A 27,383-nucleotide genomic window follows, 5' to 3' on the forward strand; every position below is an offset into this window, starting at 1 on the left:
ATCACTTGGGACTGGTAAAATATCTCTTGAAATATGCATTCAAATTCTCTGAAGTCTCTTACACAGCACATGGTCTTGTGTGCTCTACCTTATATTATATATTACGAGGCTAAATCAAATATAAACGGTAATTTTGCCAATTGTTCTTAAAATGCAGGTCTTAACTAGATAATTGCTGAGTGAAGTAGATGTTTGGTTTATGAGAAGTGGGGATGGAGGAAACTGTTCTGGTTAGTGTTCAGTTTGGCATTGCCGGTCAGTACAGCTATGGCCTAGCAACAAGTCCCTTTGTCTGTTTGTGCAACGGATTATAACAAAGTTTTTAACCAATAAAGGCATTAGACCGTCTGAAATATTAACTCGTTTGCGGGCACATTTTGGGGACAGTACGCTGTCTCAGGATCGTGTGTTTATGTGGGACGAGAGAATTCAAGGGTGGACGAGAACGGGTTTGAAAATGAAAGTCATGATTGATGTCCAAGAATAACCCTCACAGATAACAATATTCGAGCCATTCGAGAGCTTATTGAACGTGATCACCAGTTAACGGTGGAAGAAATCTCATTAGAAGTGCTAATGAGCTTGGTTTGTAATATACTACTACTATACAATTTAAATAAATAGTTAAACTTAATTTTTATTCTGATGATTATAGCTAGAAATAATAAATAACTCAGTATGATACAAATATGAACTTTAATGATGATAAATTGACATACAGGTTTGAATTTTGAAACAATAATGGTAATGGAGGATACAATAATGGTAAAATTTTTTAAATACAGTTCTTAAATTTTTAAGGCAGGGTGATCGTGCTGGCTTAATGAAATAGAAATATTAGATATTGTTTTTTAATAAAAAGATATTGTAATTTTGAAAATAATTTTGTTAAATTTTAATTATATTAATTTTCAAATGTTCCTGGGTTTTATGTTCTTCCAATGGATCACTGTTAAATTTAAAAGGAATGTTCTCACCCAATGTCTGTCTTCTGCTTCTCTGTACTTCAGTGATAATATGAATTTAATAAATTAACCTTTCTTTTGAATCAAATACTGCTGAATAAAATGTAACCAGTTTCTTTATTTAAAATAATAATCTTGCTTCACTTCTTCTATATCCATCTCTCCTCTAAAACTTTTAAACCTCTGCTCTCTTTACTCAACAATCATCCCTGCACACTATATCACTGACTTTAGTTTACTTTATAACTTTTGAGTTTTATACGTAATAAGGTGAATTTTGATATATTTAACTTTTGTATTTATTATTATTTGTATCAAAAAATTTGAGACAATTTATAATTAATTATTCCTTAATTATTTAATTATTATTACTAATACATTTCTAAATTAAAATTAAATATTGAAATGAATGTGAGATGAGTGTATGAAATGAGTCATTACAGGTTTCAGAAAAATTAGTGCTGGATGGGTTCCGAGGTTGTTGACTGAAAACCAAAAACAGGTTAGATTGGAGATTGCTGGAAAGCTTCTGGATCAATTTCAGCAAGAAGGGGGAGGGCATTTTTAAAGCACATTGCTACTTGTGATGAGACGTGGGTACACCACTACACCTCTGAGTCAAAAATGGCAAGTAAACAGCAGCGTAGAAAGGATGAAGGTTGCTCTGTGAGAGCCAAAACTTGTCTCTCTGCTGGAAAAGTCCTTGCAACAATATTTTTGGACTATAGGGGAATTTTATTTGTCAATTTTCTGCATAATCAATGTACAGTGAGTGCAGCCTACTACTGTCAGTTGTTACGGTCGGCGAAAGCGTTTTATCGAAATAAAAGAAGACATTCCCGTCAGAGATGCCATTCTCCTCCATGACAATGTCAGGCCCCACACCGCAGCTTATACAAGGGAAACACTGGAAGAATCTGACTGGAAAACTCTTGAGCACCCTCCTTATATATTTTTTGTTTGTGCCTATGAAGAAATCACAGGGAGGAAAACGATTTGAGAGCAATGAAGATGTCGAGGAGCATGTGCGCAAGCCTTGTATAAGCTTGGCTTACAACTCGCCCTCAAACTGTCTATGACCAAAGAATACTGAAACTACCAAAGTGTGTAGATCATGCAGGAGAGTATAATGAAAAATATTAAAAGAATAAGTGTATAAGGTTCTCAAATAAAAGTAAAAAAATAAATTACCATTTATAATTGATTTACCCTTGTACAAAACACTATACAATTCATAATGAAATACTTGTAAGATGTACTTTCAAATGATTTAATATTCTCTAGGAGTAACTAGCGAATGGAAATATTTAAGAGTTTCAAATACAGACCGGTAGCCATTTTGGATGCCGCTGTCAAGGTGTGGCTTGTGGCCACCAGGGGCGCCAGCAGCAGAGCATGTCTCCACCAGCGTAGGACACTTCTGCTGGTTCACTAAGCTTTCCACATTTAGCCTTTCCACGATGTCAATCTCGTCCAGAGCACCCTCCCGGTCTTGTTTGTTTGCCAGTCTGGTATGTTACAAATAAACTTAAAATTAAACTAACAATAAATTCTACTTATCATATTGACGAATTTCTTCATTTTTATACGTCAACATCTGGCACCGTTTTATTGAAAACTGACAGTGATAACATCATAATTTTTGTATTAGATCAAACAGTGTGCAATTTAAAAAAATGTTGATGTAACACTTTACAAAACCTTATGTAACATCAAATAAATTCAGATAATTGTAATGTGGGTAAGAAGTAGCTCTGAAACCCAAGGAAAGGATTGATAGAATTTGAGAAACTGAATGTAATAAGAATCCACTTTTCGTTGTAATCAATATAGATAATTTACATAGGATTTCTTCAAACAGAAAATAGTTTAAAAGGAAGAAACCAGTAAAGTATTCAACATTTCGAACACATATTCATTGGTGATGACAGATTGAAATGATTCAAGTGAAACCATTTGAGATTTATGATATTTTAATTAAATATACAAACAGTCATAAACAGTACTATCCAGATATGATAACTATATAAATTTAGTTAATAAAGTTAGTAAGCAACATGTTCTAAGTATTAAAACAGCTTAATACCTGATCATTTTACAATTTTTTTTACATGTTAAATCATTCCAATACAGTCTAAAATATTGAACAATTATAATAATTTCCCATTGTGTATACCTTCTTGAACCTAATTTAATCATAATACATTACATACCTGGATCATCTTTAGGTTCATGTAATTTGAAATGTTACTATTGTAATACTACCATTTTACATTCAAACATCAAAGACATTTTAAAGATGTTTCAAATTCATTAAAACAGAACACTTAATAAACATTTAGACTAATAAACCACTAACAGAAAACACTAAAAAATGTATTCCATAAAATAACATAACAAATTTTATCAATTTATCACGTACTCTTTGTTGGCTGTGGATACGCTATGGTAGTTTTTAAATGTTATGTTACAAGTACTTTCAGATGTATTGAGAGATGATGATATTTCAATTAGCCACCATTTTGTGCTGGCTTGAGATAGTGAGTTTTTGCTTGTCATAAAGACCTATAAAATAATGTGCAACATGATGGGGTTTAAATTTAAACATTTTTTATGTTGGTCTCAAAATTTGGTATTTTGTGGGCTCTTGCAATCTTGTGATAGTAACTGAAAATAGCAGTTTTGTATCCTATAGATTTATACTTGTTAAACAGTTAATATTCACATTTTTATTCATCCTGTATAATTGTTATATTGTTGAGTGAATCCTCTCTCATGAATTGTTGATGACAAAATCCAACTTCTGTGTATCTGTACACACGATAATAGCTCCTGCTACGTACGAAAATCAGTAAATTTTTCATTAATCTAGAAGTTATCCATAACGGAATGTTTAAAATCAATCCCAGTACATAAGAAGATGTACCCTACATCAATCCGGAGTGACGTTGCTGCAGATGTAGAAAGGAACAAATAAGAGACAAACCCCTGTCACCCCTTTCATGGTCACCAGCCTGCCGAGCAACGGTTGCAATCCAGAAAGAGCTTTCTTGGTAGAACTACTATATCGGAAAGATCACCAGCAAGCAATCACATAGCGAGGTGGAAATCCTCTCTCACAAACTCATCTGTACCACCCAAGGAGGAACTAGCACCTGGTGAAAAACTACCATATATAGTGTGGAGACACTCAATACACAGAACAAGGGTAGAAATACCAAAATGCAAGATAAACTTGCAGAGATGGGATCTCCTATCCAACACTGGCCAACTGTTGGTTTGCCCATGGACGGACCAGCCTTGCAACATGAAAAACCTTTTAGAGGCAAATGACATTTTTGGAAGACAGAATTTTAGATCTGGAAACGTAAAGTAAGTAATTAAATGTTTGTCACTAGACAGTACAGTTTGTATTTATTGCATGATTTTTCAGTCACAAATGAACTTGATTTTTGAAAGATATACTAGGAAATGTATTGGTAATTTTGGTAAACCTATTCATATTTTTAAAACCAGCCCAATTCCGAAATTTTTTGTCTCAGCATTTAGCAAAGCCTCTCCCGCCAGTTGATGGTGGAAACATATCTCTATCATTGTGTGTCTATCTGTATACATGATAAATTTCAAATGAGATAACATACAGAGTTGAAGTTTTGTGAAACTTCCTCTATATCGAATTGAAAAAAAACATCAGTCCACTAGGAGTTGCTCACTAGACAAGGATTTTGTCTGTTGTAATATGAACAAGAAGCACTTAACGCTGACAAGCGTTAATGTCTGATAATTCTAAAAGTTCATGGTTATGGAATAATCAAGTACATTTCAACATATGTCATAGTCACTGTCAAAACTAATTTTTGTATTTAAAATGTAATTACATGAACGTATTGCGAGAGAATTGTTCTTAAATAGCTAGTTTTCCGGTCAACTTACAACAACAAGGGCTTCCCAGCAAGTTTATCGTGAGCCAACAGTTCCTCGAGCACTTTTCTGCTCTCATCAATTCTCAACAGATCACTGGCATCGACAACGAAGATGATTCCATGGACCTACGGCAAAACCATAAAATTTTTAAATCTGTTAATAACAATAGTGGATCATTTAGGTACAACATAACTATCCTCAACAAGCTGTTTAAGACAATCATTTTCTGATGCAAAGTATTGATGAATCATTCTGTGATGCAAGGTATTGATGTATCATTGAAACACTACTAAAGCGATTATGTAATACGACATCCATTTACATATTCATAACTAATTATTTTATTTTAGACAAAAATAAGCAAATTACGTTAATTTTCAGTGTAGGAAATAACCATAACTAAGACACAAGAAAACGTTGAACAAATAAAAAAGGTACAATATTTAATTTAAATCACATAATATTGTACAATGATGACTAATAACTTTAATTATAGTTTATTGGGTTTTAATGTTATTAGTACACAACTTTCAAGTAGATATATAAATATATACTATTGTGAGAAACTCAGATTTGAATCTTCGCAGAGTTAGTACTTTTTGTCATTTGAGATATATTTGGTCTTCTGATCACATGCTACTTTAGTAATTTAAACGCATGTGTAACAGAAACAACCAAATATAAAATAATTAATTCACAAAAAGTATAAACTCTTTAGTGTAGTGTACCATGCTCACACAGGAAGTGAAATCTGGGTTCGAGTCCTGGAGAAGCAAGAGAGTCAATCTTTATTGAAATTATATACGAGGTCCATGGATAACAAGAATCAAGAACATTTGTAAAAAAAAAACACGTTTACATACATATTTTATAAGTAAATGCAAAAACCACAAAGGTTCACTTGGATTTAATACTATTTAACTATCATAAATATTTAATTTATTTTAAAAACTATATCATTTCTTATGAATTATTTTGAAACTTCAATAATTTAAATTATACTACACATAAAGTAGCCTAACAATGTGTAAAGTGTAAAAATTGAATGAAAATGTTAAGAATATATAAAAGTTTTTGATACAGGTACATAACAAAGATGAAACTTATATGACCAATTTTGGAAAAAAGTTTTAGTAAATGACATTTCTAATAATTGCCCAATTTCACTCCTAGAAAATATTTCAAAAATATTTGAAGAACTCTGTATAATAGACTTAGTAACTTTAAGAGGCAAATTAAATTATCTATAATGTACAGATCGGACTTAGGAGAAGTAGAGTAACAAGAAGTCAGGCTTAATCTAATTTATGAATAGCCTTAGGGCCTTGGATTAGTTGCAGATTACGCTGGTACGTTCTGCTACTTTTCCAACCAAGGCTTTTGATTGTGGTAGTCATGGTCATTTTATTGGTAAGATTTGTAATACAGAGATAAAAAGTAATACATTTACTATCATGGTTATATGTAACCCTTTTAAACCCTGGCTGTTATATAAAGTGACGTGGTTAAAATCTCAAGCCATTTTAGACAATATGTATCTATGGTATTTTTAACTCTTAAAAGTTATTATTACGGTCATGATTCAGTAATAAATGCCTCATAGAGCATAAAATAAATATAAATCAAGTGTTTTTTTGAATTTTTTTAACTAAGCAAAGCCAACCACCGTTAATTTAAGGTGGGCTCTCCCACCGGCATTACCACAGACCAGTGACTGACTCTCCGAGTACACTAGACTGAAAAAATTTGTAAGATCAGGCGCGAGAATTAAACCCGTGACTCCAAGACTAATTCCAGCGTTCAAGAGTAGTGCCTTAGACCACATACCCATCCTGACCTGATGTATTTCATGTGCAGATAGCTCACATAGAGATTTCTCAATCAAAGGATGACAAAATATAAAGTCAAAGCTTTACAAACTAATTTGGTGAAATATGTGGCAAGTAACATAATATAAATTGCACGTCTGCACTATATGGATAATTTTACCGAATGATGTGTTGGCGTGCCAATGGGATGCTAGCGAATCCAGGCAGACGACGAGCTGGCACACCCATGGGACTCATAAGGTTAATAGAAAAAAAATGAACAATAATGTCCATATATGTTTTAAATCTTCTTGGTTTAGTATTTACTTTAATCTCCCATAAGTTTCAAATTTAGGGTCAACCCTGTCTTTAATCTACTTTTAAATCTCTCTTAAGCATTTCCTTATAATGATATGAGTCCCTTCTTTTCAATAACTAAACATTTCCATGTTTGGCTGCAGCATTCAGCTAACTTTTTCCAGTGCATATCACTTTTTGTATGGAATTTAATTTATATAATTAAGATCCAGTTACAACTTTTAAATTACTTAATTTTATGTAATTATGCACTGAAATAAAGTGATTTCTTATCAAACAATGATGTACCATTGAACTATTTCATGATTTCATTATTGTTTTACTATAAGTTCAATTAATGTTGGCTTTAGTTTTAGTATTCTACACTTTGACAACACACCAATTTGCTGTACATTATTTATATACTTATAACACAAGTATGATTATACACTGTTGATGCAAATATCAGTCCATACATTTGAAACTGGTGCATCACTACTAATCATAGGTATAATTCTAAAGGACTACTTACATCAACAAAATACCTGTGCCAGATGCCTCTGATCTGTGAACTGCCACCTAGGTCATAGATGAGTACAGTGAAGCCTCGGTGCTTAAGCGTAATGGAGTTAAATCCTACAGTTGGAACTGTGTCATCAACAGGTTCTGAAACACACAAACCACTGTTCGAACATATCTAATCCATCAGTGACCTTGAAAATGCAATATGGTCTATCTAAAAAGAGTTGCTCCACATTCTTTAGGTCAACCCTACCATTGACATTGTGTCATCAACAGGTTCTGAAACACAGATCACTGTTCGAACAATACACAATCCATCAGTGAGCTTGAAAATACAATGTGGTCTATCTAAAAAGAGTTGGTCCATATTCTTCAGGTGAACCCTACTGTTGACACTGTGTCATCAACAGGTTCTGAAACACACAGGTCACTGTTCAAACAATACGTAATCCATCAGCAAGCTTGAAAATACACTGTGGTCTATCTAAAAGAGTTGGCCCACATTCTAACATATTAATTACTACTATTTGCTGACAAATCTGGAGAACTTGGTTGTGAGCAATGATAAAAGAAGAGATGCTCCAAATTTTCTGCAGAAGATCAAGCAGACAAAGTAATTCAATATGATTATAGCATACAAGTTGAATACACTTATTTACGAACAGAGATGTATTAATAATACCAATTCTATTGTTGGATTCTGGGACGAACTGAATCCAAACACATTCTGCTTCCATTAGCAAGAATGTGTAAGCAGCTCAAACCCAAATGCAAAGAGAGTGGAGAGGTCTTGAATGTGTTGATGTCTTCTGTAGAAGTCATTTATCACAAACTGTTTTTACTTATTGTAGTATTACTACAGTAGATTTTATTATAAGAGCACCTCCTTCAATGAAATGCCTTTGCTTAGTTTAGACCAAAACTCAATCTGAAGAATGAATTACAATAAGACTAATCTGGTCATGAAATTATCTTGATGTTGAGAACTGAATCTCCCAAGAACAGTCAGAGATTGATCATTACTACAAAATTAAGGCTTATGGAATAGAGCATAGTGTGAGGATAGTTTAGTTTAATCTGAGAACAGTCAGAGATTGATCATTACTACAAAATTAAGGCTTATGGAATAGAGCATAGTGTGAGGATAATTTAGTTTAATCTGACAACAGTCAGGGGTTGATCATTACTACAAAATTAAGGCTTATGGAATAGAGCGTAGTGTGAGGATAGTTTAGTTTAATCTGAGAACAGTCAGAGATTGATCATTACTACAAAATTAAGGCTTATGAAATAGAGCATAGTGTGAGGATAGTTTAGTTTAATCTGAGAACAGTCAAGAGATTGATCATTACTACAAAATTAAGGCTTATGGAATAGAGCATAGTGTGAGGATAGTATAGTTTAATCTGAGAACAGTCAGAGATTGATCATTACTACAAAATTAAGGCTTATGAAATAGAGCATAGTGTGAGGATAGTTTAGTTTAATCTCCCGAAAAATACTTTTGTTATATAATATTTACACCGGAAAAGTGTCATTCCAGTCTTAAGTAATATTATTTGTGAGACTGTACTTAAGAGTTCTAAAACAATAAACAATAATTATGGTTTTAACAGTATTCAAAAATATTTTTATCACTTCTGGAACATTCAGATATAGACAATCAAATATAAATGAAAATGTATACAAGGTTAGAAGAGAGGCTTTATATGAGAACTAAAAGAGTTTTTCAAAGATTGGAGAGAACCTACAATGTTTAAATAACATTTTCTAAATGGCGTAGGCTTCTAAAAAGTTTATCTTACTCTGTGCTCAACAGTGGTTGCAGAAAAGGTTGAAATAAGAAGTGTTGTTACTATCAAGCTTACTCTATGCTTTCAAGACTAAATATAAACAAATTAAAAATAGTGGTTGCTTACATCAAACTATCTTTACACAGAACAGTTGATTACATAAAAGAACAAAAATATAACATGTACTATGACAGTGTATGTGATATTCATGAGTTATAATATAACCTACATTGAGAAATGTTATTCCTCTGTAAAAAGGAGTCAGTTTAAAAAAATGTTGAATAAAGTTTAATATGTTTGATTTTGTATTAGCAAATGAAGTTTACATTCTGTACAATCCATGTATAAAATTAACCTAAATTTGTCATAAGCCTCCTAGATATATTATTTTATAGTTAGGCAATTTACAATATTGAAAAATTCAACAACACAACAACGGCCCAGCAAAATTGTATATTGTTATTGTTATTAGTCCACTTCCTGATGAGCATTTCCTGTTATTTCCCATCTTTGATTGTAAATTTAATGGAGTGTAGCTCTTAACTCTTATCTCGATCAAACAACTCTAGAAAGAGTTATTTATTATACACTATTAACTGATAGTAAAGTGATAGTTAGCTAGTCTAACAACAAAGTTTATTTAGTCAACATTATTGCTTATAATTGTCTGATAGCAAATAAGTATATTACAATTTAGAATACTCGCTGGACACTTGTCAAACAAAGTCTTTACGAACAAAACATTACCTCGAGCCAATCCTTTTGCAGTTGAGGATTTTCCTGCATTGTCCAAACCAACTAGTAACAGCACTATTTTCCTGAAAAATTAAAAACATTTTTATTAAACTCTGCATTTCTTAAAAAAAGATAACAATTAGAAATTTATCATCAAATCTCAACATCTGCAAGTGACAACCAATTTAAGACACTAATACATTTTATCTTTTTCTTATTTTATCTTTGCATCTCTATTATTTTTCCAAGATACGCACAAAATATTTCTGCCACAGTTATAAAAACAATCCTTCAGTGGGACGAGAATCTTCACATGCTGTTAGAGAACCTTAGGATGTGTGACTAAAAATTCTAAGAAAAGATTGACCAGTTTGCTGATAAATTCCACAATTTATTGCTTCGATGAGTTTTCTTTTATTGTTAACACTATTTTTTAACCGCTCATAAGAACTCATTTTAATGTTTTACCTTACAAATTGTCACAAAAAACATGTTTGTTACCTTCAATTCAAACAGATTTTCCTTTTTACATTCCTGCCTTTTTACAACTTCTTAAACTAACCTTATACACATTGCTTTTAGTGTATAAATTGATTCTGTAACCATTCTTGATGATTGTGTAAAGAAAGATATCGTTGATTGATTGATAACATATAAAACTGAATCAAAATACATCACAGAACATACATAACATTCAAACGATCACTATAAATTTATATCTAAACAGGTACAGATATGGTACAAAAGCTAATTGTGGTACAGTCATTTTTATGGTTTGTGGTGTTAATTGCTTTAAAAACTATGGGATTTCTGACAAGATTTTGCCCTGATCATACATTACTGTCAAAAAGGCTGGGATTTTTCAGTGTTTTGCAAAGTAAATTTGGACTATTATAACATATTTCAACAATTAGTTTTGCAAATCTAAAGTTGTTTTTGTGCAAGCCATAGCTACTCTGAAACACAGCTGGCAAGTTATCAGAGCCATTCTCCCAGTTAGTAGCATTATCTAGTCTCAAATCAAGGATACAAACATCTCTGTAAATAAAAAAAATGTAAATAATAATCTTGTAAATAAATTCAAAGTCAAAGCCAAATCATCTTTATTTATATAAACTTTAAGTTTAGTAACTGTGTCAACAAACAAAGGTTTAGGTCTAGTTGTCTTGTTGGTCTTAGGTCCTCCTTCCGTAGAATTCGTTTAGCGAGTAAAATGGTCGATCCAGTATCCAGTTCTTGAGGGTTTGTCTGAAGTGTTTCTGTCCATCTTTTTCAAGTCTTCAGGAAGTGCGTTCCATATCTTGGCGCCAGCATAGCTTGGACTCTTCCCAGTTGCTGTGAGCCTATGGCGAGGCAGGCAGTAATCAGATGCATACCTTGTGTTATATTGATGCATTTGTGCATAGGTCCTTGCTACCTCTGGTGCTTTGAAATGTACATGCATCACAGCTTCTAGGATGTATAAATTTACAACAGTTAGTATTCTAGGTTGTTTGAAGGAATCCCTGCATGTTTCCCTGTATTGAAGACTTCCCAGAATTCTTATAGCTCGTTTTTGCAGCACCAGTAACCTTTTTATGTTTCCTGCTGTGGTGCCTCCCCATATGATGATTCCATATCGGAGGTGTGTCTCAAGCAGCGCATAGTAGGCAACTTTTGCTGTAACTAAGTCACCTATGCTTTTCGCTTGACGTATTACATACATTGCTGTACTGATTTTTTTGCACACAGAATCAATGTGTGGAGTCCATGAGAGGTCATCGTCTATGGTTATACCTAAGTATTTAGTGGAAGTGACTTCTTCTAATTCAGTCAGCCTCCCTGCAATTTGCATTTGGAAATAGAAAAGTCTATTAACAGATATGGAAATGGAAGGGTAAACTAAGAATCTTGTAACAAGTTACAAATAAAAGAAATAGTTGCAAGTAGTTACAATTACTATGGGGCAACTTTAGTGCCTCCAAACCAGTTTTTGAGTGGCAAAAAAGGTACTCTGGTTAATGGCAGATCTTTCTAATCAAGAGTCCTGCAGGCCGTCTTTTTGTAATTTTAAAATAATGACTTCCTTTTATTTATGTATAACAACACCTTTATCTTTCATGAGTTAGTACATGATTACAATACTCGGTTTCCATATAATCTTATAGCACCTCGAGTAAGACTAACTCAGATGTTTAATAGTTACAATTCCCAACAAACTACCATTAGCTATATGAGAACTACCATTTAATAAGTTAAGGATTATTAAGGATACCAATTATTAAGGATTTCAGCTTAGCTTAAGACAAAAGCTTTTTACTCTGTTGACGGGTACATGAAGTGCAATATTTTTTATCTGTTACAAAATACCTCTGGTTAATGTAAAACTGTTATATAAATATATAACTAATTAGGCATTTAAATGAGTTTTTCTCAAATGTTTTGTTCATGACGATGTCTATTGTAACTGAAAATGTTATTTAATGGCCAATAAAGATCTTGAATCTTGTAACTATTTCAATTTAAAACGCTTTCATTAGATTATTTAAAAAAATTATGTGACCACTTATTAAAACAAATTAATAATTGAAATATTAACTGCATTTTAAAATTGGAGATGCTTAATATAGACTGCATTGTGACCAATTATTCAATTGTAGATCGTTGAGTTTTACATCCGCCAGCACACCAATTGTCTTCATTGGTGGTCGAGGGGAACCTACAGAGCTTGGACTCTGGAATCTTTTCAAAGCATGTTTAAAATCAAGTACAGTAATAGTTTATTACATAATTCATTGAAAGCTTTGTACTGTTACCTACATAACTACATATGGTTTTAACTGAATTTCAAATTAACTAAATACTAGATGCAATTAACCAGTTGAATCATTAAACAACCAAAGAATAACAAATAAAATGCATTGTTTAACTTCAGGAGGAGGCGCATTTAAATATATCCCTTTAACGGATAATTTGCAAATATGTCATAATATTGAATTTTCAGATGTGGAATTTATAAATAATAATTGGTTCAGTGTAAAATGTGAACTTTTAAAATTAAAATCTTTAAGAACTTCTGGTCCAATATTTTCAGCACCATTCCAACAAATTGAAGTATTAAAGTAATTTTATTTAGTTTTATAAAGTTAACTGGTATTCTTAAAAGATGAAATTTACTTTTGAACAAATTCATCAACATCAGTTGATATTGATCGGTTTTAACAGTATAAAAACTGGGTCATCATATTGCACTGTACTGTACCCAAAAGCCAAATCATAAAGATAGTCTCTTGTCATGGCTTTAATATTACACTTTAAACCAAAATTTAAACTGAATGCGAATTTACAAAATGAAATTTTTGCAAAATTATTTGAGTGATATTTTTTGACGTATTTTCCCTGCAAAACACAATTTTAGGGGGTTAAATATGAAAAATAATAACTACAAACAATGGAAAAGTATATTCATCAACTACTTCTGTATACAAATTTTTTTAAATCAGTCTCTTCCATAGAACTATAAAAATATACAGTTAATCCTAAAAAAATTAACTTAAATCTCATGAAAACTTTTATACACACATATTAAACACTCACATTAACCGTCAAAAATGATAATAATAAGAAATATATTTTTAATAATTTAAAAAGTGATGAAAACACGATGACCACTTGAAAAAGAGGTAACATGCAGGCGGACAGATTGACAGCTTAACTGCCCTATTACTTTTGATCCTAAAATCAATAGAACCCTTCTTGGACCATGAGGAACCCATATACCAAGTTTCAAGCATCTCTGATTTGTCTATCAATAGTTATTGTACAGACAGAGAATAACAGACAGACAAGTAGACTTAACCTTTTGGCTTCGAAATGAATAAGGTTTATCCTTGGAGCACGAGGAATGTATGCACACCAAGTTTCACGTCTGTAGGAACTTTCTATCAAGAGTCATTACACAGACAGTCAGACAACAACAAGATTTTAAGAAGGTTCTGATGGGTTGCACATGACCATACTCATCTAAAACAGGATTAAATGTTTTGGTGCAAACACTCAAATGGAAGTACACTTTAGTTTACTGCGATTTCTTATATGCGAAATGTCAATCTTTCTACTGGTAGTGACAAACCAAACTTACGACAATGATTAGATAAAAAGCAACTTAAGCTTTCAAAGGTGTGAAATATATTTAAGTTTACAGAATATTGTAAAATCAAAGACATGCTGGAAGTTACTGGAAGAGGAAATTAAAAGGCAAAAAATAGGAATTACTTGTGAAGGAGGAAGCTTTTAGGCAAATTCTTGCTATTAAAGACTAAGTGAGTCATGTTCAGTTTTCTAAAAATCCATTAGTGTATTTTTTTATTTTCGACATGACAAGGGATGAGGGTATACAATCACATAATTTGCACTACTTCCATAAAAATTAAAATGTACAAATATGTAAGCGAAGAAGAGGTCATTATAAGTCTATGTTGACTACTCCAAAAAGGCTTGTGAGAATACCATAATCCCCATTTTTAAATGTTGACTAATTTTTACCAAATAAAAAAGTTTTAATTTCTATTTACTAAAAAATATTGGGCAGAGTAAGATGATAACCGGACTTGATTTTTATATCACTTAGTACAATCATAGATACTTTATTTATAGAATAACTATTAATAAATAACATTGTATGTAGAATACTGAATAAAAAAATGTTTTAAATTCATAATCCCATAAGTAACTTAGTAATTATAACCATTCAATAAACAATTAGGACAAATCACAGGAAAAATCTAATTTAAATAATAAGACATGTACTTTGAAACTAAGAAAACACAATTTATTATCTTTCATTGCTATTTCATTCAGTTTTATAAACTATAATTTTTTTCAAATTAAGTTACTTTTACACCAAAATAATATTATGTAGTTACAATAAAAAAATATGTTTACAGCTGGTACTGAATTATTATTTAAGTAAATTGTTGAAATTAATTAATCAGTTTAAGTTGATAATATTGATTGGTGTAATTACAAAGCAATTATAAGCATTATTATTTGTTGTTATCAAAATAAAAACTAAGTCCGCTTGTCACTCGTATTCTACCAAAACATTTCAGAAAATTAGAAAGGATTTAAGAATGAAATTAGAAAATAAACAGTAATGCATATATTGTACAACAAGCTTGGTCAAAATTGAACAACTTTTCAAAATGGTTGGTGGTGGGTGGGTGTGATGGTATCCCACAGAGGGTAGATATATACCATAATGGACAATGTATATTTATCACTTCAAAATAAAAATAAAAATGGGTAATATTTTCTTATCTCCAGAGCTTTTTTTCATCAAACCCTTTATGATGATCATTTTGAACTTTCACTATGGCATCAAATATAAGGTTAATCAATTTAGAAATTTAGTTGAATTTAATTTAGCCTGCCTTATGGTAGAAATTCAAATTGAGAAATAACTTAGAGTACACAATTTTAACTTTCAATAACAAAAGAAGAAAGAAAGAACTTTATTTCTCGCAATATTAGAATATCAAAACATAATGAAATGGGTACTAGATGCATTAACTTTAACAGTGCATAAGCTTCACTAATTATATATTTTTTTATTTTACAAGAATTGAGCATTCTTTTACACACATGCACACAATACCTAGACAATTATATAATAAATAACAAGAGAAATGCATATTTAACCTTCCAGACTTAGCCTGTTTGGAGGAACATTGTGTATATACAGCCTTTAAATGTGTGATGTTATGATTGAAATACTATTTTTCACTGCATATTTTGTAAGTAGTCTACTTTGTAAAAATATACAGTAACATAACAGTAAGGTTTATTATACCTGTTTTTAGCCCTTGAAGAATATCTTCTTATTAAACCTATGGGACAGGAACAATCCACAGGAAAACAGCACCATTTACAACTCATAGCGTCTGACTAAATATAACATCATTTTCAGACAGTCATTGAACTCTTAACTCATAGTTCTAACACAAGTATCATAGTCCATTTAGTACAGTCCATTACAAAAATGCCAGAAAATTATAAACACGGCATGATTCATGTAAACAAAAGTAAGCTGAATACGAACTCAATTTTAGTCACGTGACACATTATACCAGAGGCATAATTTCTTCCCAAATATTGTGTCATGACCACTGAAAGCAATACATTTTCGTATAGCCCTTGTTTTGCAGTTTCTATGGCAACCTATTGACAGAAGGTACACAACACCGTCAAACAGCTGATGGTGACGGAATCATTGTCGAGCTAATGCTTTTGTACGCACATGCTTAGAGCCATAATATCCGTTATCAACTTTCGTGAAATAATTTTTGGTTTCGTTATATATTTGTTAACTAAATGCGGGTTTTAATTATTTTATAGAAAGCAAACCCTTAGCCTTAAAAGATTAAATAGTATAAAAAGCTAAACAATCTAATATTTTTCGATAATATTATGGTTTTAAAATGTTTTGATAACTCAAAAAGCAAATTTAATATCAATTTTCTACGAACAATTAGGCCTAATTTCTTATAGCATGAAGCGCTGACTAAAAAGTACGTTACTTGTTTTTAATTCCATATTAGTGGTAGCCAATATTGTTATAAAAGCAAAACCGAAAAGCGCATGCGAACAACTGCACGTACATTTCTTGTTTTTATTATTAGGTTGTGTCGACACACCACTAGACTAGGTCGTTCAAGAGGAGGGGGCAATTTAGAGAGTACGTGAAGACTGCATGCACTGACTGACCAATGTAAGCCGATATACTAAGAGAGGGGGAAGGAGAAGGGGAAGTTCACTGGAAATTCCAGTTCATTGTACAATTACTTCACTGATTCACGTTTAACTTGTCACGTTCTCACCACAGTCGGTACAAAGTACAACAAGTAAATAAGTTAGTAGCGTTTGGTTTACTCTAGAACACTGGTTTAAAATCTTCAGTTGCGAACGTAAATTGAGACACAACTGACTGTGTGAAGTGTAGGACATTTTTATAAACAGTAATTAATTTTATTGCTCATTTCTTACAAATTAGAGTACGATTATTATCAGTGGATTGTGGCACTGCTACAAAACTATATATTTTTCTTTGGTTTAAACTTTTAGTAACCTCGAATCAGCTGTGCCGCGCAGAGGAGAGAGAGAGATAGAGGGGGAGAGAAGTTAAGGAAAATAACGAATGAATAGTTGTTTTCGGACAAATAAACAACTGTGGGTGATTAGAATTTTAAATTTAAACAAATTAATATGATTTTGAACGCTGTCGCTAGAACATGCTGTCGGAAACGGTTAGTATTGCAGCCTATTTCAAGATGTATGTCGGATAATAAAGTATCAACTGCTGAGAAGATTGCTGCTATGTCACCTAGTGAAATGGGTAAGTAGGCTTATTTATTTTATTTCTCTTATACTAATTGTAACAAACATTAGATTTTGGGGCTTATACTAAAACGACCTTTAGAATATTCTTGTTTATGTAAAATGTCATTACAACCATGAATTTACTGAGGAAATTATTAAAAAATAAGGAAAATGTAATAATAATCCAAATTTAACCTAACCCCCACTTTAAAGAACTAGAGAACCAGGAGGATATTGTTGGGGTTTTGTTATGGGGTGGGGTAAATCTTAAGATCAGTGACTACCGCTCCAATCGCCGTAAGTTTTTGCATACTTGGGGTGGTAGATATCAAACAAGGTACGAGAAGGAGGGGGATAACAGTATGAGGGCAGAGTACGATAAATGGACTGCTTTTCAATTGCTTGGCGTAATCAATAGTATTTTATATATTGAATAAAAGAACTAACAATGTACATCGGCTTCAGTATAATAAGCGGCACCAACACAATCGGATGATGATTATCGAATGATATGGAATCATCGATATTCATGACCATCCAAAGGACTGAAAGCAAAATTTCTGACCAAGTAACGTAATAGATATTTCAAAGAACAACATGGTTTGGCTAGTTTTCAATCTTAGAAATTATAAATATTAATATAATTTACAAATTAAAATATAATATATATTACTATGTAACATTTACTCACCTTATTTATTTTCAAGGATAAAAGTGACTGCTTGTAAAACAAAGAAGACACATAGGTCACTGTTCTTGCCGCCATTAGTCAATAACAAAATACATGATTTTAACTTTTAATTTATTTTCAAACATGTTTTTACTTTAATACACTTTGAACAATGACGTCAAAATGAATTAAGTTTTAAGCTTTGAAAATTTTAATATTAATGGTTCACCACCATTAATCACAATTTCTTGTTGATACACATATTCTGCAAGATGATCAGTAATGCACTCACTTTTGAGACCAGATTTTAAAAATTTCTTTGTTTATAAAAACATTTTGAGGCAATATTTGTATATTCATCGCCATTATTCTTGTCACTAACCATCTCCTACATAAACAAAATAACAACTGCTAGTAATGATGTCACTTGTCTAAATAAAGAAAGTTGGCAATAATTAATTATGAATATCTATAGGTCAAATGTCGTATTCAATAGTATTGATATTTAAAATCGATAATTATCGTCCGATTGTGTTGGTGGCGCTTATTATACTGTAGCCTGCACATCTAAAATATTAAAAGTAAAAGCTATAGGCCTAAGTTTGAAATAAAAATAAAATAATTTAGTATACATATGTGACTGCCAGCATTTAAGCCTTGACAGGCATACTATCTTGATGGTTTACATAGACTTTTAAATTTTGTATCATTTGCCTTTTGACAGCGGTTTGTCCTAACTGTGTCGGACTCTGTCATGTTTGTGTTGTGGAAATTGATACAAGTGATTGCGTTGTGTGTTAACAATAACTATCCTCTAACGAGGTAAACTAATACAATTCTAACATTTCCTTCTTATATAGTGTTCTATATTTTACTGTACAGGGTATATATGTCGGTATTCATTATAATTTAACTGACTTACCTTGATTGAGTTTCAAGGTTAAATATTTTTGGACTTCTTGTCCATTACATTAATGACATTTTGTCCCTTTTTCTTATGGGTAGAGCGGCAAGGTGTATGAGTGTGTTTAAACAAAATAGATTAATAAAGAAAATAAAGTGAAATATTTTGCTCACCTTGTACATTTATCTTCATTTATTATTCTTTAGTGTTGCAAAAGTCAAAGTCAAAATGTTCTTTATTCATATACATCAAGTACAGAGATAGTGTCAAAAATTAATAAACCTAATTGGTGACATAAAACATTTAGAGTAGAATATTAATGTCCAGGGTTGGTCATTTGGTAAAATTCTTCAAGTGTGTAGATGGCCTGGTGTGAGAGCAGTTTATGGAGTTCAGTCTTTAGCTGTTTCCCCTTCTTCGTTCTTATTTCTATCGGTAGACAGTTGCTCAGCTTTCTTCCTATGTAGGATGGTTTTTTTTCATACTGTGCTAAGTGGTGAATGGGCAGTGGATACATAGTTGAGTTGCGGGTGTTGTAGTAGTGCAGGTCTTCAAGCCTTGATAGGTTTTCTCTATCAACATATAAAATAACTTCTTGTATGTAGAGAGCGGTCACGGTCAAGATCTTTAATGTTGCAAAGACCTCTCTGCAGCTTTCCCGGAAATGAAGGTTTGCAAGTATTCTTATTGCTTTTTTTTGAAGGATTAGAATTCTGGTCATGTTAGCATTTGATGTCCCTCCCCATACAGCTAGACCGTATCTTATATGTGCCTCAAATAAAGCAAAATAGGCAGTACGTGCTGTAGTCAGATCACCAATTTCTTTAACCTGTTTGAGTGCATATAGGCTTGAGTTTAGTCTATTGCATAGCTGGTCAATATGGGGTGTCCAGGATAAGCTTGAGTCAATTGTAATTCCGAGGAATTTGGTTTGTTCAACCAAGTTAACTTTTGGTGAGCAATTAATTTGTCCTATTCTTCTCCCAAACCCTAATTGGGTAGTTTTAGAGGGGTTAACCACTAAGTCATTTCCATCACAATATTGATATGCCATGTTGACCGCAATAAAAGCATTTACACTAAGGTTTTCAGGTGTATTGTTGTCAAGGATTAAGGTTGTATCGTCAGCGTACATCAAAGTTTTAGTATATTCATGTAAGTATTCTGGAAGGTCATTAATAAAAAGAATAAAAAGCACTGGACCCAGCACGGATCCCTGTGGGACACCTCTATGTATAGGATGGGGTTGTGATCGGAATGCTTTAGTCACCCCTTTTTCAGTAGACTTTAGTTCGACTATTTGACTTCTGTCTTTGAGGTAGCTTTCGAACCATTTCAGAGCTGTTTCTGTTACACCAAGTGCTTTTAGTTTCTTCTGTATGAGGTCATGACCCAGGCAGTCGAAAGCCTTACTCAAATCCAAGAAGATAGCTGTAGTCAGGTTGCCTTTTTCTATGCTGTCAGTCACTGATTCTATCAAGCTAATCATTGCTGTAGTTGTTGACTTGCCATTGACGAAGCCATGCTGAGAGCTGCTTAACAGGTTGTTCAACCTGCAATGTTCTAATAGCCTGACGAGAACAATTTTCTCACAAAGTTTTGAGACAGTTGGTAGTAATGAAATGGGTCTGTAATTACTTAATTCTGATTTACTGCCAGTCTTAAATTTAGGATAGATTTTTGATATATTCAGTGCTGAGGGAAAGTGTCCTTCGTTGAAAGATTTATTGAAGATATCAGAAAGGGGATAGATAAGTTCTTCTGCACAGTGTTTTAGTATTTTTGTGGATATATCATCAATACCGGCTGAGTTTTTTGATTTAAAGTTTTTAATAATTAATCTTAATTCCTCTTGAGTTGTGGGTCTTAATGAACTAAGTTCATTAATTTGAGTGCCTATGCGTTCAGCTGGTTCAATTGGTTTTCTATTAGAGTTTTTATTAAGGTTAATTGTGTTTTTTGCCATGTTGGCAAAGTAGTTATTGAATTGTTCAGCGACTATATATGTATCTTCAATAAGCTTTCCATCAATGGTTAGTTTTAGTTCAGGTGAGCAGTTTTGTTTTTTTGATCGGACAGTATTTATTGTTTCCCAGATTGTTTTAGATTTGTTTTCTGAGTTGGAAATTTTACTAGCAATAGCTTGGCTTCTCAGAGTTTTCAGTTTTTGGTCATAGGTTTTTTTGAGATCCCTTGCTTTGTTTTTATCCTCAAGATTTCCTGTAGTTTCATACTCGTTAAGGTGAGTTAGGAATTCATTCTTGAGCACTAGTGCTTCTGCATCAGCGAAGTGCTTTAGTGTTCTCTTTTTGCTACCAGCTGTCATAAGGGGACATGCAGCATCTAGGGCAGCTGTCACTAGCTTTCTAAAGTTGTTGTAGGCTTCTTCTGAGTTCAAAGAAGTATACACAGTTTCCCATTTTTCTTTTGTTAGCAAACCTTTCAGTTCATGTAAGTTTCTACTCCCATATTGCAAACTAATCATATTGGATTTCTATTTTTAAAATAAAGTTGTATTATGTACAGTAGCAATTAATTTAAATTCCAGGATGCAGTTGTTCTGAATATCTTCCATGTGTTAAGATGAGAATAGGGTTTCGAAAAAATCGGAGTGTAATATTCTCACACTTATGCCCTCTGCAGATTGTTTATAAGTTGGTTTTTGAGGAATGCTGATTGTTCCTTTCGTGACCCCTGTCTCACTTCATTTCTCGCTTTCTTTCTCTGATGAGCTTCCGGAGTGAGGTCTTTTTGGTTATCCCTCTCTTTGTCTTTTTAAATATCTGTTTTGTTTTTCTGGGATTGGTTTTAAGACCAAATCCCTGGCTTCTTCTTGAGAGTACCCTCTTTACACTCTTGACTCTGGCTGAGTTGGGGGTTTCAGGACTTCTGCTGGGACGTCCGCCTGTCTTATTTGTTTGTTCAGGACAGCTAGGGTCAGCACCCATTTCTATTCCCTCTATTTTTTGTGGATTTTCATTCACATTTTGAGTGCTGCTAGAGTTCTCTGGTTTGGTTTGATTTCTTTTTCATTTTTACTCATTGTGTTCCCACGAGTAGCGGAGATCTAAAGGTCACCCCAAGCATTATCCCGCTCTACTTATGGAAGGCTGTGTTTAAACTGGAGGCCACCAGGTATCCAGAGTTCGCATATTAACGATCAATTATGCCCTTGACCACGCAGCCTTCGGCATAATATACTGTTACACCTTCCTTGGAAGACTAATTATATATTTACTACTCGATTAAAACATCAGTCAACTACTTTTTTCTTCCAAAAATTTGAAAATTTTGTAAAGAAAGCTATAAACTTTCTACATTAAAACAAATTTGAAATAAAAAAGGATGAAACATTTTTTTTTATTTTGAGAACATTTGAACATTATTTTAAAGTGTATCATACACGGTTTTGAGTAAACTAGTTAAATGTTATTCAATTTTAATTAAAAACAAATTTATAATAAAACATTTTATTATAAATGACATATTTTACGTGATATTTTTATCCTTAACTTCATAGCAATGTAGAAGGTACACATAGTTTTCTCTTTTAGAACTTATGTATAATAGGTGTTGTTTCAAGTCTGGATATTTTAAATTCATGTTTTCTTGTTGTAAAAGCTTAAATGTTATGCCATATTATTTAAAAAAAACGTAATTAGATTTTCGCCACTAACATATATTTTGGATATAACAAAGAGGAATAGGTTTTGAGTAAAAGGTATTTATGAACTGTTTTTTATCTTGAGAAGAGTATACCGGGCAGCCATCTTGGTTTTAGACTTATAAGAACAATCTTAAACCTCAAAAACTTACAAAACTTGATTTGTCGTCGTAGACTTACAGGACATGTTTCACTTTAAAGATACACTGACTACACATCCAAACACTTTTTGGTTTAGAAAATTTTTTCATTGATTATGAATTGTAAAGCTTTGTTGTAGGCTAATTTTTAAAATTGTTACAAGAAAAAGTAAAAATGTTTTAAGAGGTATTATTAATAACATCTTTTAAATTAGACCTCACCCATCATTCTATGTCCAAAATTAAGGGCGTAAAAGCTAACACTCCAAAGGTCATTTCTTTACCGTGCAGCTTTTAATAGAAGATTACCAATGTGCTTGGTAGTTGCAAATCACTCGTCACTTATTTTCCTCTTGTTTTTATTTTTGGAAACTGGTTTTACCATAGGTGCTGAAAAATTTCATAAATCATAATAGTCCTATAGGAAATATGTTAACGGTATTTTGCATCGTTTTCATCGAAATTCCTAATACAATGATTTTGTTACAGTCAAGAATGTTGTACATGTGTCAGACTGGAACAAAAGATTGCTGGTCTTTGCTGGACGTTTCAAGACTATGGCTGAGATACCAGATGTTCTTCCGTAAGTGTGCAATGATTTTATGTTCAAATGTCTTGAAATCACTCTAAACGATCAGTCTACCAGACAACATACCAGTAATTTTCTGGAGGTTATTGAGTGCACCAAAAACGGAGAAGTAAGCTGGTATGAGTAGAATTTATAGCGCATTAGTAACTGGCTGAGCATTAGTGAAGCCTGTGACTTAAATGGCTGGAAAAATTGTATTTCCGTCTTTTCGAATGATATCTAGAAATTGAACTCTATATCTGTTCAGGCAATATCGAGTTTGATGATGGTGCATGTCACTCCATGGGATTTAGCTGAGCGTTAGTGAACATTTTAAAATTGGTCTTATTAGTAACCGTGATGACAAACAAAAATAATCAAAGAGTAAATAAATTTGTAAACAACCTGAGTACAATCATGTGGCATAGTAACGCATGTAACTGTAAACTTGACATTTTGCATACAACCTTGCATAGTCTGTTACGCAACATGTGGTATGCCATATTTCTCTTATGTTTATAAATCATCTTTAATGACTTATAAGGGAGACTTGTTATTTGAAATTAGTGTTTGTAGTAAAATATGCAGATAACTTACGTCTATTCGAGCAAGTCTAGAAAATATAAAATCATGTCTGTGTTTTGTCCTTTTGGTAAGATGAAATTTTCCATTTTCTTGCCAAAAGTTACATATTTGTCGGCGATATAAAATTTGGTTAAACATTGTAATTCCTGTCATTTGAGAACAATTCATGTGTGGGCTCTATTACTTTGGGTTTAATAACTGAGTGGGTTTGTGGTTTTTAAACATTTTCATAGATATTTTAGAAACAATTTCTTTGTGAATACTTTTTAACACGTTGATTGACAGACGTGTTATGGTGTACATTCAGATTGACACTAGTCAGTTGATCTTACCCAGTATAAAGTCGCTGTGAGTAATATTTATCTTATATTAGTGTTTGTTCAATGTGCTGTTCACAACAGAAATGAAGTCTTATATTGCCTTCAAAAATTAGAATGTATAATAGTGCTCTACAACGTGTAGCTATTTTCAAGCTATTTACTGTTTGATGGTATGAAAGTGGAACAAATGACTTGCAGAGTATCCTTAGGTATACCCAGAATCAAAAAAGGGAGGGTAAGTTATGGTTGTTCAGGTTGTAGGTTTTAAAACAGAACGGAGAATGAAACCATAAAGTTGTAAGAAAATAATATATAATTATAATAGTTATTACAATAATTTACTTGCAATAAAAATGTTGATTTTTCTTCTAATTATATGTCATTCTTATCATCATATTATTTCCTTGTTCTCTTAAAAGAGGGGATATAATTGCCCCCCTGCCCCTCACTGGGTACAGTATTTAGAATAAGTAATTTTAACTTTGAACAGCAATTTTAAAATATATAGAATAAAAAAAGAAACCTTTGAAAGCAGCAAAGATTAGGAGTTGAGAGCTTTAGGGCAAAGCCAACACAAAATATACAATTGACATTTTCTGTGTGTGTATTAAACATTTTTTTGGCAGCACAAAACTAAATTTTGGTCTAATTCAAATAATGTTCTGGGAGTCATTCATACCACATTATATTTGTTAAACCACAGGGAATTCTTCCTCATTCTTATGCGCTACAATTATTTTTTTAGGTTATTTTTTATTAAATATATAACGATGATTTTTTTTTTGTGATTGGTCTAAATTTTTAAATTTTAATATTAATAATTGTTACATCTAGATGATGGTAATCTGTTGTTTCTTTGGTAGAGGCATTATTTAATTCCCTCTCTCACACCTTAAATCTTGTGAATGCATTAGTCATGCTTGCTGTGATTCCACGGTCTGGCAAATTTTCGTATGCTTCTTTGTGATGTAATTATTAAGAAATGTTTTTGTAATATCCAAGTAAAATAAATGTTTATTGGATCAGTATTTGTTAAAAACGATTTATTTAGTTACTTGCACAAGTTATACAGTAAAATTTGTAACTGTTATTATTTTAAGAGTTATATAAAAACTAAATTTTATTTACAATGAATATAAGTGAATTTTGTTTTTAAATACTTTTTTATTGAAGCTTTGAATGTTTTATGTGTTGTTTAATTTCTTTGAATCCCTCAACTTCGCTGTCTTGAGACCTTGCAGGACAAATGATAATCAAGTGTGATGTAGCGCTGGGTGTCATGTTCATCCACTTGTACAGAAACAAAATTTGTAGAAATAATTATTAAAGGAGGATGGGATGATGTGTAAAGGACAGCATCTTTTGTGTGTTGTAACGGATGACATTAGGACAGATCACATTATGTAACCATTCCAGCCGGGTCATACTATCAATATTTTGACTTATGTGGCTTTCTGAACACTTTTCATTCAAGGATGCCCTGTTGGGATTAGAAGTTCAAGCTCTCAGATTTGAAAACTGTAAGATTGCGCTTGCTGTGTAAGTGAAATGAAATGAAATGAAAAATGACTTTATTAGAGGCGAAGTTAGGACTATAAAGTCCTCTCTACCACTTAACCTCAAGTGGTATTGTTTCTTAGGAATTTGGTCTTCGAAACCTGGCCCTGGGACCTTACTAATCCAACAATTGTGTTTGCTGGCCCTAGCCCCCTACCATTTTAGCCTTTTGAATTTCTGATTTATCAACATTTTCTATTTAGTAGGAGTGAAGTGAACGTATAAAACCTGCTTAAACCTTCTAGTTCAGGTCAGAAGTATGAGATTTATCAAAACCTTATATGCCATACAATTACTAAAGAGGCCTAATTGGTGATAGATATTATGAAGCTGTTTTTTTCTCCTGCTTCCCTAGTCTTTTAGTTTTCTAGGTTTCAGTCTATTTTTCTTGATTCCTGGATCAATTCCTGCTATCCTCAGATTAATAGCTTCTATTCATTAATATGTCTAATATGTTTTTGCTCTATTTTTAAGAGTTGGTTTATCATTTAAAAACAAATTTCAGACTGATGTTAAATGTTTTTACCCTCACTTTGAGTTAAGTAATATATTTTTCTCCAAATTTAACTTATTTCGTACTGAATTAAGGTTTGAGACGGTGGACAAGGGTCGCAACAAGGCTAGGATCAAGGTTGCCAACTACATGATGGTGCTAACAGCGATCGGCTGCGTTGCCATGGTGATAAGCGGCAAACAAGCGGCGGAGAAGGGAGAATCAGTTACGCAGCTAAACCTCGATTGGCACAAAGAATACAATGAGAAAGCCAGACAAGAAGCGGAGGCGCAGGCAAAGAAGTGATTTGCCAATGGAGTAACATAGTTTCCATACTAAAACTGTAACTGTATACCACAATCACGTTTGCATGTATCACGCTTAGGTTATAAGTCAAAATGGATATTATTTTTCTCATGTGGTTTGTTTGTATGATAAAAAAATATAACATTTGTTTAAAACTGTGTGCTTTTATTATCCAGGATATCAATGTTTAATATAGAAGAATATATGTTACACAACAAACAACCTGTGAATTTCGAGTTACTCAGTAAAGAACAATCTCTCACTTGACCAACTCAGATAACAATATTATTGTGAATTTTACAAATTCCAATTTTCCTTAGTCTGCAAAGTTTCAGTTACTCGGCACCAGTCAACTTTAAAATTAAGCGTATTGAGTTAGTTAAATCTGACCTACAAATTATAGATGAGCTGCTTTGAGAGAGAGATATGGAGAGGGAGTAGAAGCGGAGACTCACTTCCCCCTCCACATTCCTTGCCAACCACTCCTCAGTCGCCATTTTACCACTCGTAGGTATGTGTTACATAACAGCTGTTTTTCAAACCCAGTAATAATAACAACAGCTGTTAACAATAAACATTTTGTTAAAATACTTCTTAATAATACTAACACACTAAATAGATGCAATGGACAATTCTTAACATAAATAATAATATTTGTTATTCCACAACAACGAGAATAAAAAAATAAAATATAGCGTGATGCTCCAAAACACCAACGCTGGGAAGCAAAGCACTCGGTTCTCACTTTTGTCTTATAAAGGAAATAGATCAAGCAG

The 27,383-nt window shown here is 32.5% G+C and overlaps 2 protein-coding genes across 4 annotated transcripts in view; one reads left to right on the forward strand and one right to left on the reverse strand.

Annotated features, from left to right (window-relative positions):
- Nucleotides 1-16,767, reverse strand: part of LOC124358978 (ADP-ribosylation factor-like protein 13B) — a 29,249-nt gene extending 12,482 nt beyond the window's left edge. Inside the window, exons 1-6 of one of the 3 annotated variants that reach the window (XM_046811274.1) lie at nucleotides 16,683-16,767; nucleotides 15,875-16,242; nucleotides 10,057-10,127; nucleotides 7,527-7,660; nucleotides 4,899-5,014; nucleotides 2,294-2,473 (exon numbers count right to left, since the gene is read on the reverse strand). In XM_046811274.1, the coding sequence (XP_046667230.1) occupies nucleotides 2,294-2,473; nucleotides 4,899-5,014; nucleotides 7,527-7,660; nucleotides 10,057-10,127; nucleotides 15,875-15,960 (587 nt within the window). In that variant the 5' untranslated portion in view covers nucleotides 15,961-16,242; nucleotides 16,683-16,767. Of the gene's footprint in view, nucleotides 1-2,293; nucleotides 2,474-4,898; nucleotides 5,015-7,526; nucleotides 7,661-10,056; nucleotides 10,128-15,874 lie in introns of all 3 variants that reach the window. The other 2 variants (XM_046811273.1, XM_046811272.1) reach the window with 2 other exon arrangements.
- A 124-nt stretch (nucleotides 16,768-16,891) lies between these two features.
- On the forward strand, nucleotides 16,892-26,762 carry LOC124358979 (UPF0389 protein CG9231). Its single transcript, XM_046811275.1, has 3 exons — nucleotides 16,892-17,416; nucleotides 23,268-23,361; nucleotides 26,397-26,762. The coding sequence occupies exons 1-3, from the start codon at nucleotides 17,287-17,289 to the stop codon at nucleotides 26,605-26,607; spliced, it is 435 nt and encodes a 144-aa protein (XP_046667231.1). The 5' UTR covers nucleotides 16,892-17,286; the 3' UTR covers nucleotides 26,608-26,762.
- The last annotated feature ends 621 nt before the right edge of the window (nucleotides 26,763-27,383 follow it).

This window comes from Homalodisca vitripennis, chromosome 4 (genome assembly GCF_021130785.1).
Source record: "Homalodisca vitripennis isolate AUS2020 chromosome 4, UT_GWSS_2.1, whole genome shotgun sequence".
In the NCBI taxonomy this organism is placed as follows: Eukaryota; Metazoa; Arthropoda; class Insecta; order Hemiptera; family Cicadellidae; genus Homalodisca; species Homalodisca vitripennis.